The 16,612-nt window shown below is 55.8% G+C and overlaps 7 protein-coding genes across 7 annotated transcripts; 3 read left to right on the top strand and 4 right to left on the bottom strand.

The window, feature by feature from the left end:
• Nucleotides 1–43: 43 nt before the first annotated feature.
• Nucleotides 44–1,058, bottom strand: C7974DRAFT_451780 (uncharacterized protein; the record flags this gene model as incomplete). Its single annotated transcript, XM_046145794.1, has 3 exons — nt 44–313; nt 363–767; nt 822–1,058. 3 exons carry the CDS (start codon nt 1,056–1,058, stop codon nt 224–226), a joined length of 732 nt encoding a protein of 243 aa, XP_045999635.1. The 3' UTR covers nt 44–223.
• A 623-nt stretch (nt 1,059–1,681) lies between these two features.
• On the bottom strand, nt 1,682–3,313 carry C7974DRAFT_160277 (plasma membrane snare protein-like protein). Its single transcript, XM_046135938.1, has 4 exons — nt 3,111–3,313; nt 2,418–3,045; nt 2,298–2,368; nt 1,682–2,252 (listed from the first exon to the last, which is right to left on the bottom strand). Exons 1-4 carry the CDS (start codon nt 3,211–3,213, stop codon nt 1,801–1,803), a joined length of 1,254 nt encoding a protein of 417 aa, XP_045999634.1. The 5' UTR covers nt 3,214–3,313; the 3' UTR covers nt 1,682–1,800.
• Nucleotides 3,314–3,763: 450 nt separating this feature from the next.
• On the bottom strand, nt 3,764–5,458 carry C7974DRAFT_160268 (dTDP-D-glucose 4,6-dehydratase). Its single transcript, XM_046135937.1, has 4 exons — nt 5,328–5,458; nt 5,130–5,274; nt 4,522–5,054; nt 3,764–4,474 (listed from the first exon to the last, which is right to left on the bottom strand). Exons 1-4 carry the CDS (start codon nt 5,389–5,391, stop codon nt 3,882–3,884), a joined length of 1,335 nt encoding a protein of 444 aa, XP_045999633.1. The 5' UTR covers nt 5,392–5,458; the 3' UTR covers nt 3,764–3,881.
• Nucleotides 5,459–5,609: 151 nt separating this feature from the next.
• C7974DRAFT_356771 (xanthine dehydrogenase/oxidase) lies at nt 5,610–10,380 on the bottom strand. The gene is made up of 2 exons (XM_046139605.1): nt 6,254–10,380; nt 5,610–6,202 (listed from the first exon to the last, which is right to left on the bottom strand). Exons 1-2 carry the CDS (start codon nt 10,244–10,246, stop codon nt 5,714–5,716), a joined length of 4,482 nt encoding a protein of 1,493 aa, XP_045999632.1. The 5' UTR covers nt 10,247–10,380; the 3' UTR covers nt 5,610–5,713.
• A 142-nt stretch (nt 10,381–10,522) lies between these two features.
• Nucleotides 10,523–12,184, top strand: C7974DRAFT_423286 (uncharacterized protein). The gene is made up of 3 exons (XM_046144374.1): nt 10,523–10,943; nt 10,996–11,600; nt 11,651–12,184. Exons 1-3 carry the CDS (start codon nt 10,701–10,703, stop codon nt 12,039–12,041), a joined length of 1,239 nt encoding a protein of 412 aa, XP_045999631.1. The 5' UTR covers nt 10,523–10,700; the 3' UTR covers nt 12,042–12,184.
• Nucleotides 12,185–12,964: 780 nt separating this feature from the next.
• C7974DRAFT_160253 (uncharacterized protein) lies at nt 12,965–13,425 on the top strand. Its single transcript, XM_046135936.1, has one exon. It carries the CDS (start codon nt 13,069–13,071, stop codon nt 13,306–13,308), a length of 240 nt encoding a protein of 79 aa, XP_045999630.1. The 5' UTR covers nt 12,965–13,068; the 3' UTR covers nt 13,309–13,425.
• On the top strand, nt 13,420–16,446 carry C7974DRAFT_160250 (fungal-specific transcription factor domain-containing protein). The gene is made up of 5 exons (XM_046135935.1): nt 13,420–13,521; nt 13,631–13,702; nt 13,756–14,888; nt 14,941–15,221; nt 15,268–16,446. The coding sequence occupies exons 2-5, from the start codon at nt 13,639–13,641 to the stop codon at nt 16,394–16,396; spliced, it is 2,607 nt and encodes an 868-aa protein (XP_045999629.1). The 5' UTR covers nt 13,420–13,521; nt 13,631–13,638; the 3' UTR covers nt 16,397–16,446.
• Nucleotides 16,447–16,612: the final 166 nt, after the last annotated feature.

The following is a 16,612-nucleotide window of genomic DNA, read 5'->3' as shown; positions in this document are numbered from 1 at the left end:
CCCTGGCATTCGCACGCAATTCAAAGCGCTGCGACTAAAGCAACACCTGCACCCCTCCTCATTGCGTATTGATGGCTTCGTAGCAAGATATTGACGGATCGTAGTCGGATCGGATCGTAGGGTAGTGGCACCAAGCCAATATCAACATGCACAGCTTCCAACATCTCCAGCACTCCATCCCACCACCAAGTCCCACCACCAAGTCCCACCCGTCGTCTCACGGTCACTTCCGAATGGGTGAATACAACGCTACCTGCCCCACGCAAAACAGTATGATCGCAACCAGCGCAACAATCGTATACGTCACCGCGACCTGCCCACATTAGCCACCCTTCCATCACACCCCCGCAACGCCAACATACCTTCGAATCATCATCCCACGACCCCATCCGCCCCACATGCGGCGTAGCACTCCATACATGCAAAAATAGCCCGATAATCATGCACAGCGTCGCGCTCGTCAGAAACATGACCGGCATCTGCCAGGTCACCACCTGCAGCAGACTGGGCTGCACACGCGCCTGAGCCTCACAGTCGCGCTGACGCATCGTCTTGGAGAGTAGGTTGCGCAGGTTCGCCAGCCCGTCGCGGTGCGACGACAGGCGGTGCAGCCGCACGGTCTGGTCGGCGGCGGTCAGGAGCGAGAACAGTGAGAGCACGATGCCGCAGTACCAGGTGGTGCGGATGGGCCACGGCGACAGCTCGCCCGAGGGCAGGATCGAGGGCCACGAGCCCGTACTCGTGAGCACGCCGGCCAGCAGCGCGGACTGCGGGATCAGCGGGGTGTGGTGGCGCGGCCGCGCTGGGGTTCAGTCACGTACCACGACGCCCACGAAGTTCAGCTCGCTCAGCTTGTTGTCGCGCCACCGCGCGGTGAGCGTGTCTTGCTCGTCGCCCGAGGCGTTGAGGAGTAGCTCGATGGGGTCGTAGGTCGAGGGGTCGGGGGCGTAGATGCCGCCGCCGAAGAATTGCAGGAAGGGGAGGAAGGTCCAGCTGTGCAGTTTGCGGTGGACGGCCGAGCGGGACGAGGCGTGCGGGCCTGTTCGTTCGTATGCCATGGCGGGCTTTGTTGTTCAATCTTCAGTCTTCAGTGTTCAATCTTCAATCTCCAATCTTCAATCTCCAATCTTCAGTCTCCAATCTTCAGTCTCCAATCTTCAGTCTTCAAATTTCAATCTTCAATTCAATCTCCAATCCAACCACCAATATCTCCAGTCCAAGTAATATTCTCTTCAACCAGATCTCACTCAGAGCACGAAACTCCCGGGCTGTCTGCGTGTTAGGAAAGTGCTGGGATATCTTTTGGATCTTCTTGAAACCTGATATTCGCAGCTGGTCTCGAGGTGGTCGAGGGAGCTAGGTGAGCTACTGGTAGCGTGAGGGGCGTTGGGTTCGGCATGACGCAACCAGGCTTGCTAGCCGGACTGCCACGATCGAGGCTACGTCTGAGAGAGCACGGTTGGGGGAGATGGGAGGCGGGGAAGGTGTGTTAGCTATGTACAGCCAAGCTAGTACAGTACTTCCCGGTACTTTGTATTGCTGGGCCAAACGTCCAACACTTTGAGCCCCGCAATTGCATAAATCTCAACTACTAGGCTTGCAATGGGCGCGAAGCAGAGCTTGTTGTGTGCTGGCTTGGAGATGTACCCGTAGACAGATGGTGAGAAGATTTGGGGACACGCACCACAAGAGGCTTAGAGCTATTCTTGATACTCTACGGCCGTGACATGCAGCAAATATCCAAACATAGACACCCAGTACTCCCTAGCGTGCATATATACAAATGTTTCTACTGTCCACTCACTTGATCCTGTCAAGACGCGCCCTGTTCATGGCGATCTGGTCATCCACCTTATCCGTCTTGAGGTTGATACGCTCAATGTGCTTGTTCTGGTTGTCTGTCTCCTCGCCCATAGCGCGACCGAGCTGGTTCAGCCGCTTGGCGGCGCCGTGCAGGGCGTCGAGGTTAGCGTCGATCTCGTTCTCCATCTCGTCGTCGTCGCTGTCTGCCTCGAACTGGAACTTTGCGCGGTCGGCGAGCGAGGCCTTCTTGCCGGCGCCCGACATGCCCTGCATCGTGCGGTTCTGGTCGTCCTGGCGCGCCGAGGACTCCCAGGCAGCCTTGCGGGTGGCGTCTCGGGCTTCGCGGTCGCGGTGGTGGTTGTCCATGATCTTGGCGTCACGGGCCTCGCGGCGCGACGAGGCGGTGAAGGGGTTGGAGACGTGCATGGCGAACATGGACTTGTTGAGGGCTGGCGGTGTTAGAACTTGTCAAATGGCGGTGTCTCAAGACCTACTCTTCAGCTCGCGGGCCTTCTCCTCCGCAATACGGTTCTGAGTGGACGCGAGGTCGAGGTTGCGCTCGGTGCTGTGCGTGGTTAGCCGTGCTCGGGGGCATATGGTGAACGTGGACATACTTGTGGATGCGCTCGCCCTGTGCGCCGAGGCGAGCAAGCGTGTCGCGGCCCGTCTCCTCGGCCTGCTGGGCCAGGCGCAGGGCGTTGCGGGTGCTGCTGACGTCCTGCTGCTTCATGAACTTGATCTCCTGCTTGGTGGCGCTGATATCCTCCTCCTCCTGCTCCTCGGCCGTTAGCTCGCGGTCGCCGTACGCGCCATAGCCGCCAGAGCTGGCACCGTAGCCACCCGGTGTGGCCTGGCCGTAGCCTCCGGACTGGGAGCCGTAGCCGCCGGGCTGCTGCTGCGGCTGCTGCTGCTGGCGCTGGGCGGCGTTGCCGAAGAGGTCGTTCCTGTTCGCGTCTGTGTCGGTGGAGCTGGTGCGTCCGAGCCCGCCGTAACCACCGGGCCCGCGGGCGCTCTGTTGCGGCGCAGGCGAGCCACCGTAGCGGTCGTTGCCGTAGCCACCCTGGGCGCCGTAGCTGCCTCCCTGGGCGCCATATCCGCCGCCGCCACCGCCTCGGGGGCCGCCTCCGTACTGCTGGCCGGGGCCGGTCACGGCGGCTGTCTTCTCCTGGCGGTACCCGTCGTTGGAGCTCGAATACTGCGGCGGCGGCTGTGCGTAGGGGTCCTGGCCGGGTGCGGCGGCGTCTGCTGCGTGTTAGCTGTGTCGCCGTGTCACTGCTGCTGCTGCTGCTCGGCTGCACTGCACATACAAGGGTTGCTCTGTGCGGGCGCCTTTTCGCTCTTGCGACTGCCAAAGAGGGCCTTGCGGTCTGTGTCGGCGCCGTCGTCCTTCTTCTTGCTGAGGAAGCCCATGGTTGCGGTGTGTGGTGGTGCGGCGGTGCGGTGTGTAGCCTGGACGAAGGTACTGCGGCTGAACGGCGGGTGTGGGGTTAGCTGGCGATCACTTGGGCAGCAACAGCAGGTGGTGCGGGCGGCGTGCAGGCGGTGCTGTGTGTAGGATATGCGCTGGAGAGGCAGTCGCAGGAGAGGGCGGGTCTGCAGGGGCGAGGGGCGATGTTTGAAGGGCGCCGAGTGTCGCGTTCTCTGTTTCGAAAGGGTGCTCAGTGCTCAGCGGACGCTGACGCCGCAGTGAAGGCTGAGCGAGCTGCGGCGCTTCGGGGGGCGATTGGGCCCTGCGCCTGCACCGCACGACTAAGACCTGCCGCAGACATTGGGGGAGACACTGGCCAGACGCCGCTCGACACAGCACGAGCGCAGCTTTGTCTGCAGCGTCCGTCGACCGGCATTTACTGTAGTGCACCGTGGGGAGTGCCCGGTCGTGGTGGTGTTCCTGGCTTGGACCCTGCATGACGCTACGGCAGGCCGTTGGACGCGCTCGTGCAAGACACCGGACAGTCTAGATGGACATTTCTTTGAATTGCGCATGTGCAGCTCTCAATTACGCGCGTACGCCTCCAATGCGCAGATGGGTATCTCAAACGCCGATGCGGCCGTCTATGCAAAACACAAGCCCCCGCCTCCTACACCGTCCCCCCCGACGCCTGCAACCTGTTCCACGCCGTCTTCGTCCACGTCGCGCCAGCGCCCGCGCCCGCGGCAGGCACCATTTCCTCGTCGGACGACGGCAGCTCGTCATGCTCCTCCATGGTCCATATCTCGTTGCCTGCCACCACGGGAAACGACGTCAGCACCCTGCTGATATCGCCCCACCACACCTCGCCGAACCGCCGGTACCAGTCCACCGTGATGCGCAGGCCCTCGCCAAAGTCCATCTTCGGCGTCCAGCCCAGCGCCGTCAGCTTTGAGCCATCGGTTGCGTACCGCTGGTCGTTGAACGGCCGATCAGGCGTGTGCTGCACCCACTTGTCGCGCTCCGCGGCGCTCTGGCGCGGGATCCCGAACATGTCCAGCAGCCGGTGGCAGATTTCCGTGTTGGACACCTCGTCCTTGGACGCAATGTTGTAGACCTGACCGATGACGCCCTTGTGCAGGATGGTGTCGAGCGCGTCGACGATGTCGCCGGCGTACAGGTAGCGGCGCGTCGGCGAGCCGTCGCCGTGCACAAGCAGCTTCTGCCCTCGCCGCAGCAGCATAATGAACTTAGGTATGATCTCTGCTGGTTGTCAGCTAGCACAGATTGGGAGTTCCTTCGTGACGCACTCTCGGGGAACTGATGCGGTCCGTAGACGTTGTTGGCGCGCACTGTCATTAGCGGCAGCTTGAAGCTGTTCCGGTATGCGCTGACCATCATCTCGGCCGCAGCCTTGCTGGCAGCGTACGGGTTGGTGGGCGCAAGGATGCTCGCCTCGCTGAGGTCGGCGGCGCCGACCGGCACGTCTCCGTACACCTCGTCGGTGGAGATGTGTATGAAGCGCGTGACTCCGTGCTGTCGCGCCCGCTCGAGCAGGACATGCGTGCCGTAGACGTTCGTGTTCGTGAACTGGTACGAGTTGCCGAAGCTCAGGTCGACGTGCGACTGCGCCGCGAAGTGGAAGATGGTGTCGATGTTGTGCTTGCGCAGCACGCGCTTGACGTCGGCCGGTGCCGTGATGTCGCCGTGCTCGAAGGCAAAGTTGGGCCGGCCGTCGAGCATGCGCGTGTTGTTCAGCGTCGCGCAGTAGTCGAGCTTGTCGAATGAGACCACCTTGTAGTGCGGGTACGTGAGCACCAGGTGGCGGACGAACCAGCAGGCGCTGCGTCACATTAGCACCCTGCTGCCACCAGTCTGCTGCACGGCCACGACAGACATTCACCGCGCCGCCACGTACATGAACCCGGCCCCGCCCGTGACGAGGATGTTGTGCGCATCTGGGAGGGGCTCGAATTTGGTGCTGCCCACCAGGATCGGCGCCTGCTTGGACAGCTCTTCGGCGACGTAGGACCGTGGGTTGAGGATGGTCGAGTTCCGGCGCGCTGGGTAGGGTTTAGTCTGGGGACGTGTACCTGCGTTTGCAGTGGGGACTTACGCTTTGCGCCGCTGGCGCCATTGGCGGCCGACTGCTGCGGCTCAGGACTCTGGACGGCCGTCATGGTGCAGGCACAGACGTCTGCAGCGATGCATAGAGCGTGAGGATTTCGGGCCCGTCGCGCGTCCCTGGGGGCATTAAGGCAAATCATGCGGGATCTCATGTTCGAGGGTGATACTCTGCTAGTCCCAACAGAGAAATCCTTCCGCGCGATTTTGATTACGTCAGAGGCTCACCGAGCACCAGTGGTCGCACTTGCACTCTTCTACATGTTAGACAGCACTTTCTCAGCTGCTTGTGATCAGCGACGATACAGTAGACGTGCCATTAAACGCATCATGTTCACATGTTTACCAAAGCGAACATCCAAGTAGATCACACTACGCTCAAGCAACAGCTGTCAAAAACGGCGTCTCACCCTCCCTCCTGACCGTCCTCGCCCTCTCCACCAAGTCGTCCCCAACAGCCAACCTCAATCTCTCACATGTGGCCGGCGAATCCAATCCCCACTGCCCCGGCCCAATCGCCGCCCGGTTCATCTCTCTCGCTGCCTTGACCGCTTCCCTCAGCGCGAAAAATACGGTGCTCCCCAAGAACAACGGCGGCTCTCCGATCCCCTTACTGCTCTGCACGCTGCGCAGGTGGTTCCAGCTCAGCGGCTTGCCGTCGTTGTCGGCGCGCAGCAGCGACGCGTTGAAGACCTGCGGGATGTCGCTGAAACCAGGGATCTTGTATGTGCCGGGTCCACGCGTGAAAAGTTGCCCTGACGTGGTGTTCCACAGGGATTCCTCGATAGTGAAGAGTCCCTGGCCTTGTACGAAGGCGCCCTCGATTTGCCCGTAGTCGATGGCGGGGTTGATTGAGTTGCCGACGTCCTGTTAACATGTTAGCACTGTGTTCTAGATAGGGGAAAGCAAGCAGCGCACCATCATGATGTCGCTCCGTAGCACGGTGTGGTCGCCTGTCAGCAGGTCGAGCTCCACCTCGCTCGTCGCCGCGCCCTGCGTCCAGTAGTAGTACATCGGCTTGACGGTTTCGAGGTTCGTATCGCCCCATGTGTACCCTACTTTCGGCATTTTCCAAAACCCGTTCGCTGCGAGATTAACCCTGTCGATGTACGCTGCGTGCGCGATCTCCTTGAGCGTCGCGTCCGGGCCCAACTTCTCTCTGTATGGCGCCAGCCTCTCGTTGATCTGGTCACACGCATTCTTCACCGCCATACCGTTCAGGTCCGAGCCAGATGACGCGGCGGTTGGGGATGCATTGGCGATCTGGTACGTCTGCGAGTCTTGTGTATAGATTGCGTCCAGCGGCGTACCGAGTTCTTGTGCTGCGATCTGGCACATTTTCGTGTACAGTCCCTGACCCATTTCTGTACCACCATGGTGCAGCAACACGCTGCCGTCGGCATAGATCTTGACGTACGCTCCTGCTTGGTTGAGGTGTAGTGCCGTGGCAAAACTGAGGCCGAACTTGCAGGGAATGAGAGAGATACCGCGCTTCTTCCAGCGATTTGTTTTGTTGAAGGCTTGCACAGCAGCTTTGCGCTCTTCGTAGTCGGAAGACTTGGACAGCTGGTGCAGGAGCATGGGGACGTGCCAATCTTCATCGATCTTCTGGAAGAAAGGTGTGTGTTGTCCAACGGAATATAGGTTCTTCTGCCGTAACGCATCAATATCCATACCCAGTCCCTCGGCCACATTGTACATGATAGTCTCCGCGAAATACATTCCCTGCGGCGCACCAAAGCCGCGATATGCGGTATTGCTGTGGGTATTTGTCCTACAGACATGGGCACGGAGAAAGACGTTTGGACATTCGTACGAGTTGTCGAAGTGCGTCAGGCAGCGGTCCATCACCGCGCCACTCATGTCTTGCGAAAATCCGCCGTTATTGTACACGTCGGCTTCCAGTGCAAGAAGCTGGCCTGTGCTAGACACGCCGACTTTCCAGCGCGCTTGGAAGGGATGCCGTTGGCCGCTCAGGAGCATGTCTTCGTCACGGTTGAGCATGATGCGTACTGGTCTCTTCTCCTTGCGCGCGGCGATCGCGGTATATACAGCGAAAGGTACGCTGCGCGATTCCTTGCCTCCGAACCCTCCGCCCATGCGCTTCACACGGCAGTTGATGCGGTTACTTGGCACCCCAAGGACTGCACTGACGAACTCTTGTGTCTCCATCGTGTTCTGTGTGGACGACCACACTTCGACCGCACCGTCTTCACCAGAAGGAATTGAAAGCGCTGCATTGGTCTCGAGGTAGAAATGCTCTTGTCCGCCCATCCTCGTGGTCCCCTCGAAGATCTTGTCGCACTGGTCGAATGCTTCGTCCATCTTGTCATCAATGGCAAGACCTTTTCTCAAATACTTGCCATGTGCGAAGAAACTGTTCGCAGTGATGGCGTCGTCGATGCTTAATATCGGTTTGAGCTCTTCGTACTCGACCTTGACTGCGCGTGCAGCTGCTTGGGCTTCCAGAGCAGTGTCCGCATATACCATTCCGATGACTTGGCCATGACTGAGAACCTTTTGATCGGCGAAGAATAGCTCGTCTTTCTTTATAGAGCCCCAAACATTGACGTCCGAGGGGATGCTGTTCTTGTCGATGTAGCCAGCCACACTAGGCATGGCCAACGCAGGCTCCCAATCGACGCTGATGATATTGGCATGAGCTTTTGAAGACATTACCAGGCCACCGAACAGCTCACGGTCAAGTCGCGGCATGTCATCAATGTACTCTGCTTCTCCAGTGCACTGCTTGAGGGCCGAGAGGTGAGCAACCTGTTTACCAACAACACGCTGTTCGTAAGGGTTGTAGTCATCTCGTGTGCCACTTGAGATGGATCGATGAATCTCATCCACAACCTGTTCGTCGACTTTGCCAAGATCCAACTCGGCCGCGGATTCATGCCAGAATCGGAAGAACAGCGAGAGCGTAAGCGTTTTGCGATAGTCCGCCATGCCCCCAGGCACGCCATACGGAAGATCGAAGTCCTCAAGGAGACCAGTGAGTGCTGCATTTAGCGTTTCCGAGTGGAACCACGGTTTTCCCAGGATAGCGGCTTGCGTTTTCGGCGACTCTTTTGTGGTGGGCGCCATGCCGCCGTACACGATAGACGCACTTTCAACACAGTCTTGGGAATCGAGGCGTACGCGAAACGCTGCCGTCACGATAGCTATGTCGTCATCTTTTCTCTTCGCTTGCTTATACGCTTTCAGAACTTCGCGGGTATTTTCAGCAGGAATTGGTATCCGTATGCGCGCAATAGCAGCGTCGGGTGGTAGGGTTGTCGTCCGATAGGCGAGGAAGAATTTGGACATTGGAAGATCCATACTGCCATCCTTCTTGTTGACAGCTTCCAGTGTTGCTCCAGCGGCGATGAGCACTGGATTGGCGTCGGAGATTGGGGACGCTGTTGCTATGTTCCCGGCAAGGGACGCAACATTGCGAATTTGTCGACCGGCAAAGTAGCGAAGCTGTTTCCGCAAGGCTTCCAATACCATGGCTCGCTTGCCTAATTTTGAGTACACGTCTCTACAGAGTACTTCCAATTCAGTCAAGGGCGTATTTGCAGCAATGACGAGCTCATGAGTGTTCTCTAACTCGGCATCAGACGGAAGCTTGGTATACTTCAAAGCTGCAATATCTGAGACGTAGACAGATACAGCAAAGTCAGAATTCTTGAAGCGCACTTCAACTTGCACCTCACTGGCACCACCGACAAGCTTGGCGGACGGATATGCGTTCTTCAGTTCGACCAGATGCTCTAGCTTTGTGGGCCTGAACCAGATCTTCTTATCGTTTCCAAAGCACAACGGCTGGGGCTCGTGATTCCAGAGTGCGGGCGGAAAGATCAGCTCTGTATCAGGTATGTACTCCTGGAACTCTATCCGAGGGACGCCGTTCTCTGAAGATGCAGGAGGGGCACTGACTGTGGTCGACGCTTTGGTCTCAGTATCAGCATCGTGTTCCTTGCTCTTGATCGGTTTCGCATAATCGGCTCCACTAAGACTAGGATCCCCGTGGGGCTCCTTTTTGGCGTCAAGGATTGCAGGTATGTGTTCGTCGTCTGATGCTGAAGATGGCTCTGTTGGTGGTGATGACGTAGCGGACTTGCTATCACATGAGCTACCCTCTGATACAGAGGGCCGATCTCGGCAGCAGCCACCGGGTCGACCACATGATACTGCAGTTCGGCCGGCACTGCTGGTCTTGGTGAAATCCACAACTTCTTTCGCAAACTTTGTGGCGTCTGCTGTTGTGGGCTCATCGTCCTCTGCAAGCTGACCTTTCAGATCTTCCGTTACAAAAGTCTTTGCGGCGTTCAGGATAGGTTTATATCCTGTGCATCTGCAAAGGTTGCCATCCAGATGACCTTCCATCTCAATGTCGCGTGCACTGAGATGGAATTTCTTCGTCTCAGTTCTGTACGAGTTCCTGATTACGGCGTACAGGCTCATGACGATGCCAGGAGTGCAAAATCCACACTGGCTGCCGTGGAGCTTTGCTATCCGTTCTTGCAGGGGATGCGGTCGGTCAACACTCCCGATGCCTTCGACGGTGATGACATGCTTCCCATCGATGCCAACCAGAGGGAACAGACAGGCGTTCACTGCAAAATGCTGTATCCTCTTATTCCCACTCCGACGGTCTCCTACTTGTAACACCACCGTGCATGCTCCACATCCTCCCTCACCGCAACCCAACTTAGTGCCCTTGAGGTGTGGCTGAGCGCGGATGTAATCCAGTAATGTCCAATGTGGGTTGGGGTTGCTTATGACAGTTCTCCTCCCGTTCACGTAGCACGTAATATCTGGCGAGGTGTAAGTTGACTCGATGAATGGTGTTAGAGCCTTGGTGGCGTCGAGTCCCTTTGGAGTTTTCGATGCAGCACTTTTCGGTGGAATAGGTAGAGCCATGGTAAAAAAATTATGTATATCACCCTCTACACAGCACTCGAAGTGGTCTTCAGATGATATACCTCTTAGGCGGCAATCAGACAATACTCCGACCCCTCAGTATCGGCAGCATTCACTGCATCCTCACGTAATGTTATCAATGATTGGTAGTGCCTTTCCGTGGCGTGCACCCCACTTTCGCTGAGGAGGCGATGCTCCACAACGGCAGGCGGTTTGGGCCTACTGCGACGCGTCTTGTTCGCGCCTGCCCCTCCCCCATTTCTGCAACACCACTCACAAACATTCAAACATGGGAGTGGAACGATGGTCGATCGCTACGGTGGAACTTACGGAGGTACAAGACATAGCTGCAGGGCCAAAAATGTGATCATTGAAGTTTTCCTGCGCTCCTCGACTGTCATACCAATCTCTCTGCCGTGTTCCCACCAGCATCAACATACGAAGTGTCGCAAATATGCCGAAAGCAGACTCACCAACAGGCTTTAAGCCGCTGCAAGATACTGCTCTATTCACACCGTTCAAGCTTGGGTCGCTCCAGCTTGAGCACAGAATCGTACAAGCACCACTTACGCGCATGCGATCGACGAAAGAGAGCGATGGTGTCACGGTCCCCAGTGACCTCAATGTCGAGTACTTTGGCCAGCGTGCAAGCAAAGGCGGCTTGCAGTTGACCGAGGCTACAGATATCGCGAAATTTGTAAGTTACATGTCCGAAATTTCCGCGAGGATTCAGCATTGACAACGTGAAGGCTGGTGGATATCCCGGCGCTCCTGGTGTTTTCACCGACTCCCAGATTGCTGGCTGGAAGAAGGTCACCGATGCCGTTCACGCAAAAGGCGGATATATTTTCTGCCAACTGTGGCACACAGGACGAGCGTCCCCACCCTCTTTCCGTGGCGGACAACAATCTGTCAGCTCGAGCGACATACCGATGGAAGGCAGCTGGGCTGATGGCACGGCGTGCGCAGAGCACCCACCACGCGCCCTGACAGTCGACGAGATCCAGCAGATCGTGAGAGACTTTGGCTCCGCGGCGAAGAAGGCACGCGAGGCTGGCTTTGACGGTATCGAGATTCATGGCGCGAATGGCTATCTTGTCGACCAGTTTTTGCACGACAATGTAAACAATAGGACGGATCAGTATGGCGGCTCTATTGAGAACAGGTCGAGGTTACCCCTTGAGATCATCGAAGAGTGTTCGAAGGCCATTGGCGCAGATCGTGTTGGCATCCGCCTCAGCCCTTACAACTACTTCCAGTCGACCAAGGATAGTAACCCCAACGAGCACTGGGAGTATCTTTGCGAAAAGATCGCCACCTTACCCCAGGATGTCAGGCCCGTCTATGTTCACATGTAAGTATTGCTTAAGACCCGGCCTCGGAGCATTTACCTAACAACTCCAGGGTCGAGCCGCGCTTTGACGAAGTCCTCGATGAGCAAGCCAAGCTGGACGCCCTCTCCGCGTACACGTCTAATGGCGGCAAGGGCGTTGAGGCTGAGGCCACAGTTAAAGTTAAGGGCAACACCCTCGTGAACTTCCGCAACATTCTGAAGAAGGGCGGTGTCAAGTTCATCGCGGCCGGTGGCTTTACCCGCGACAACGCGGTGCCCAAGATTGAATCCGGCGACGCAGACCTTGTCATCTTCGGTCGCTGGTTCATTGCAAACCCGGATCTGCCCAAGCGACTTGCTGAGGGCCTTGAGCTGAATCAGTATGACCGCAGTACGTTCTATGGCGGTAACGCAAAGGGTTACACCGACTATCCTTTCTATGGACAAGAAGTTGCTGCTTGAGCAGCGAATTCTCGAGGGGATTTGCATTGCTGGCGTTGGATACGAAATATGAGATGGGTTTGCATAGGTAGAACATGAATAGAAAGGGAATGACAAGAACATTGACCCAAGTTGGCACGTCTCATCCCGCCATACATCAGCTATTGAGTTACTTAGCAAGTCATGGGTCTCACTTGCTATGCCCGAAGCCGCAGATATCTGCTGGAGTAGGTATGCATGTTACCCGGTAGTCCTCAAGGCGAGGGCTCCCGATAGGCACGTTGCTGCGGTGATGTGCAGGCGCACCTGTAGCAGGTCTTATCGGTGAGGAGGCTGGTTAATAGATGCAGAAAAGATGTTAAAATGCTTGCATCTGTCTCCGAGCCCCATATTTGATGCTGCTTATAGAACAAATGACGAAGGAAGGCTGGGAACGTTCTCCTTCGGATGGCGCCTCATCATCGGCAAATATTAGCCGATCCGATCGGGTGCTAACATAGCCTCCCAGCGTCTATCTCCATATCATAGACCCATCCTTATCAACTATACAAATATATCTCAGGCCCTATATTGCGGTGACCAGGATTCGCTGGTTTACTTAACATCGTAGCCCTGACTAAGACGCGAGCCGCAAATGTGTCACTAGCCATGCCGGCCACTCGTGTTCTGCATCAGGGTGCATTGAATGGACAAGCATCAGACCCTAGTGCACCCATCTCGAATGTTCTTCTAGCCTCACACGTAACTGAATTGTGCCAATCATGTTCCTCATTTACCCCCCACTCTCGACGTTGTCAGCCCGAGACGCCGTTCACCCCGCCTTTTAGTGTAACGCCATAGCCCCGAGCTGGGCCAGGAACTCGGCCGTGATAGCGGAGGAGTTCATCATGATAAGCCACAAGGATTATATCGCTCCGAATCGGAATTATGTGGAGAAATGGCATCTTAGCCTGGAAGCCTCAGACCCCCATTATACAACTTGAGTCGCCCCCAACCTTCAATTACGCAGCGAACATCACAGTTTCGAACAACATACGGCGAAAAAGCCATGACATCCATCACGTCTAATCATTCGAGCACTATGCCACGAAGTCGCAAGAGAAGGGATCTCACAGGCAAGGTGGAGGGAAGAAAATTTGCGTGTGAGAATGCTGGATGTGGAAGAAGCTTCACCAGAGCCGAGCATCTTCAACGACATCTGCTCAATCACTCAACCGGAGAGCATACTTGCGACCGATGTCGAGCTCATTTCAAACGAAGAGACCTGCTTGGTAAGCCACAAGTCTAGTTTCCTTCCAAGATATGTTTTCCAATGCCACACATGAGCCATACGACCGTGTGAGGCGAAAGTGAGATCTATTACCTACGCCGTTGTACAACATTTCATTCGTCGCTTTGTTGTCCATCTCAACTCTATTGGAGGACTGTGCTTGCGTTTCCATCAAGATGACCCCTTAAGGCTTGTCTCTGAGACACCGCCTCGCCGTGATCAACCCCCACTGTACGTTGTCGAGGCATGTCTCTCGGCTCATATGCCACACTCTTTTGTCTCTAATTTTGCTGAATGAGTGCTATTGTGTCCGGAACATCGTTGCTGACATCATGAGTAGACAGGCACATGGCCCGTCACAAACAGAAAGATGATGAGGCTGGTGCGGAAGGTTGTGGCATTCTGAATACCCGTAAGGACTTTATGGCACATGCACACAATTCTTTTGGAACTGATGCCATCTAGGTAAACGTATGTGGAAGGGTCCTGATGGCACGATCGTAACAAAGAAGCCTACTCTTGCGAAAGACAACCAGAAGCCTCAATCGCCTCCACAGGAGAACGACGACACGCTGCAAGCTCTTGCAGACTTTGCTTTGTTCGCAAACCACGAGCATAATACCCCGATATCACCACCTGTGTCACACGATCCATCACTCAGCAACTCGTTAGATGATCGCGATTCTGGGATCGCTTCAGGTTACCCGCCGACAACCCTGGTCCCCAACACACTCCCGGTACAGACATTCTCACCAACAGACCAGCGTTTCTGGTCCACCAATTTGAACCAAACCGAGCCCGACCCATTCGTTCCTACTGCTTTCGACGATGCACCTTTCGACGAGATCTTCAATCCAGATACGGCAAGCTCTTTCAACAACCCATTTACCACAATGAGTAATTACAATTGGCTTTTCGACATGGATCTGGCCCAAGTTCCACAAGTTCAACAGTCGGCAGCCGTGCACGACACATTTCCAAACTTCTCGTTCCCAAATCACAACGCATCGCAGTCAAGCCATGCATTCGGTCTTCACCTTGACCACTTGACTTTCGACAAATCTCTGTCGACAGGGGCTGAATTTGGATCAAATCCATCTCACAGGACGGATTCTGTAGTTCATCACTCCCCTACAGCACCTATGATCGCTGCACACATTGGTGAAGAGCAGCCGCCAGAAAGCAAGACACCTGCCCATCTGTCTCTACCAAGCATTGCCAATACTGGGCAACCCATGCGGCATCATTACGAGGCACATATGAGTACACTGTTGCCTGACATCGAGCGACCTATGTCCATGCTACAGCCCTCGAGAAGTCTACCGATTATTGATGAGCTGGCCCGGCAACAGATCTTAGATCTTATCGATATAACACAGCCTACTGCTCCGGATGGTAGCATCGTCATGCGAGACCATCCACTCTTATCCTTGAGCTGTCTCCAGACGTACTGCGACTTGTTCTGGACACGCTTCAACACCACGTACCCATTACTGCACATGTCGACCTTTGATCCTTCACACGTTGACACTTTACTGCTAACAACATTGTTACTGCTTGGGGCCACATATGGCGAGAAAGATGCTCATCAGCTAGCAGTACGTCCTGAACGCTTCAACAGTGCGATAGGCAGCTGCTGACAAACATCAGGTGTGCATACACGATGTGCTAAGGCCTCAAATATTTGCCAGTGCTGGATTCTCTGCGAAGCCGGACTTGTGGGTATTACAAACGATTCTGCTGGTGGAGTGCTTTGGAAAGAGCAGAGCTGGGCAAAAACAGCATGATATGTCCCATCTCTTCCATGGCCTGCTTATCAATCTGATCCGTCGGAGTGAATGCCAAAGCATTCGGCCGCCTACAGTAGAAGAAGCTACAGATGATCTTGAAGATGACTGGCGGATATGGGTTGATGCTGAGCAGAAGAAAAGGTATGTTAGCAGAAGCTAGGACGAGCGCATACGCTAACAACAACAGACTCGCCTATCTCTGCTTCATGTGGGATACGCAGCACGCAGTATTGTTCTGCCAGTCCTTATGCATGTCAGCGTTTGAGTTACGGTCAAATTTGCCCTGCAATCAGTCGCTTTGGGAAGCGGACTCGGCCGAGAGCTGGCATCAATTGCGGCAAAAGCAACCCCCGCCTCCGCTCTTCTTGTCTTGTCTGAAGATGTATCTGCATCCAAACGCCACGCCAGTTCCGAAGACCCTCAACAATCTCTCGCGTTCTCTCTTGCTGCACGGTCTCATGTCAGTAGCATGGGACATGCAACGCCGGGACCAGACCTCGCTGGGAGATCCCATTGCCGCCAGTCCTCTCGGTAATTGGCAATCACGCCTTGCAGCCTCTTACACAGCTTGGTATGCCGACTACGAATCCTTTTGCAACACCTACAACACTCGCGTTCCCTCTCATCAACACTTCCTCGCCAATGAGTTTCAAGTCATACGTTCCGCCACACTCGCAATGTATCACTCCGCCCACATCCTCTTGCACACACCCTTTCTTGACCTCCAGATCTACGCCGGCGCGCGCCATATCCTTGGCCGCCCCGTTGCTCGCCCAGACTACGTACGCAGCCAACGCATAGTCAAGAAGTGGGTCGCGGAAAACATCAATGAAGCTGGAAAAGCAGTTTGGCATGCCGCCGCGCTCGTGAGTCAGGGCATCGATGTTCTCGACGGCGAACTCGATGTCGGTGCCGGTCGCCTCTGGCACCACCCGTGGGCTGTGTATCTTGGCACGTTGGTCGTGTGGGGCGTGTGGTATGCTCGACCGATTCCGCCTGCGACGGCGGGTCAGGGTGAGTTATTGCCGTTCTCACTGCATGATGAAGAAGACGAGATCATTTGGGATCCGTCGAGTGAGATGAAGAGTCTACTTGAATCTATCAATCGGGCGGAACCGGAGATGCTGTTACAGATCGGATATAAGGATGGCATCTCGGGCGCGGCGGGCAAGAGGGGAACGAACGGGCTTGCGGCGTGTGTGAGTAGGTGCTTGAGTAAGGTTCGGTGGGCAGTGGTGCATGATGGAATGATGGTGCTCAGAGGGTTGGTGCAGTGGCGTCTGGTTGGTGGGAGCGGTGGAGGCATGTTTGTGTAGTATGCATATCAAATATATGATACGAGGCTAGTGCAGCGCGTGTCCTGACCGAAAACACCACCTCCAACACACTTTGATGCTAAGCTCTCTAACTGCAGGTAGATTATGGGTCTCGATAGATGGATAAAGTGCAGGACTCAAAAGTGGGGATGCCGATGCGTGCCAGCACTTTGGTGGCAATGGAGATACCTAAGCAGAATGCCGAGCCTGTTGCAT

The sequence above is a fragment of the Boeremia exigua genome (genome assembly GCF_020726555.1).
Source record: "Boeremia exigua strain MPI-SDFR-AT-0100 chromosome Unknown C7974scaffold_4, whole genome shotgun sequence".
In the NCBI taxonomy this organism is placed as follows: Eukaryota; Fungi; Ascomycota; class Dothideomycetes; order Pleosporales; family Didymellaceae; genus Boeremia; species Boeremia exigua.
The sequence above is the reverse complement of the archived record's forward strand: the minus strand, read 5'-3'. Positions and strand labels throughout refer to the sequence as shown.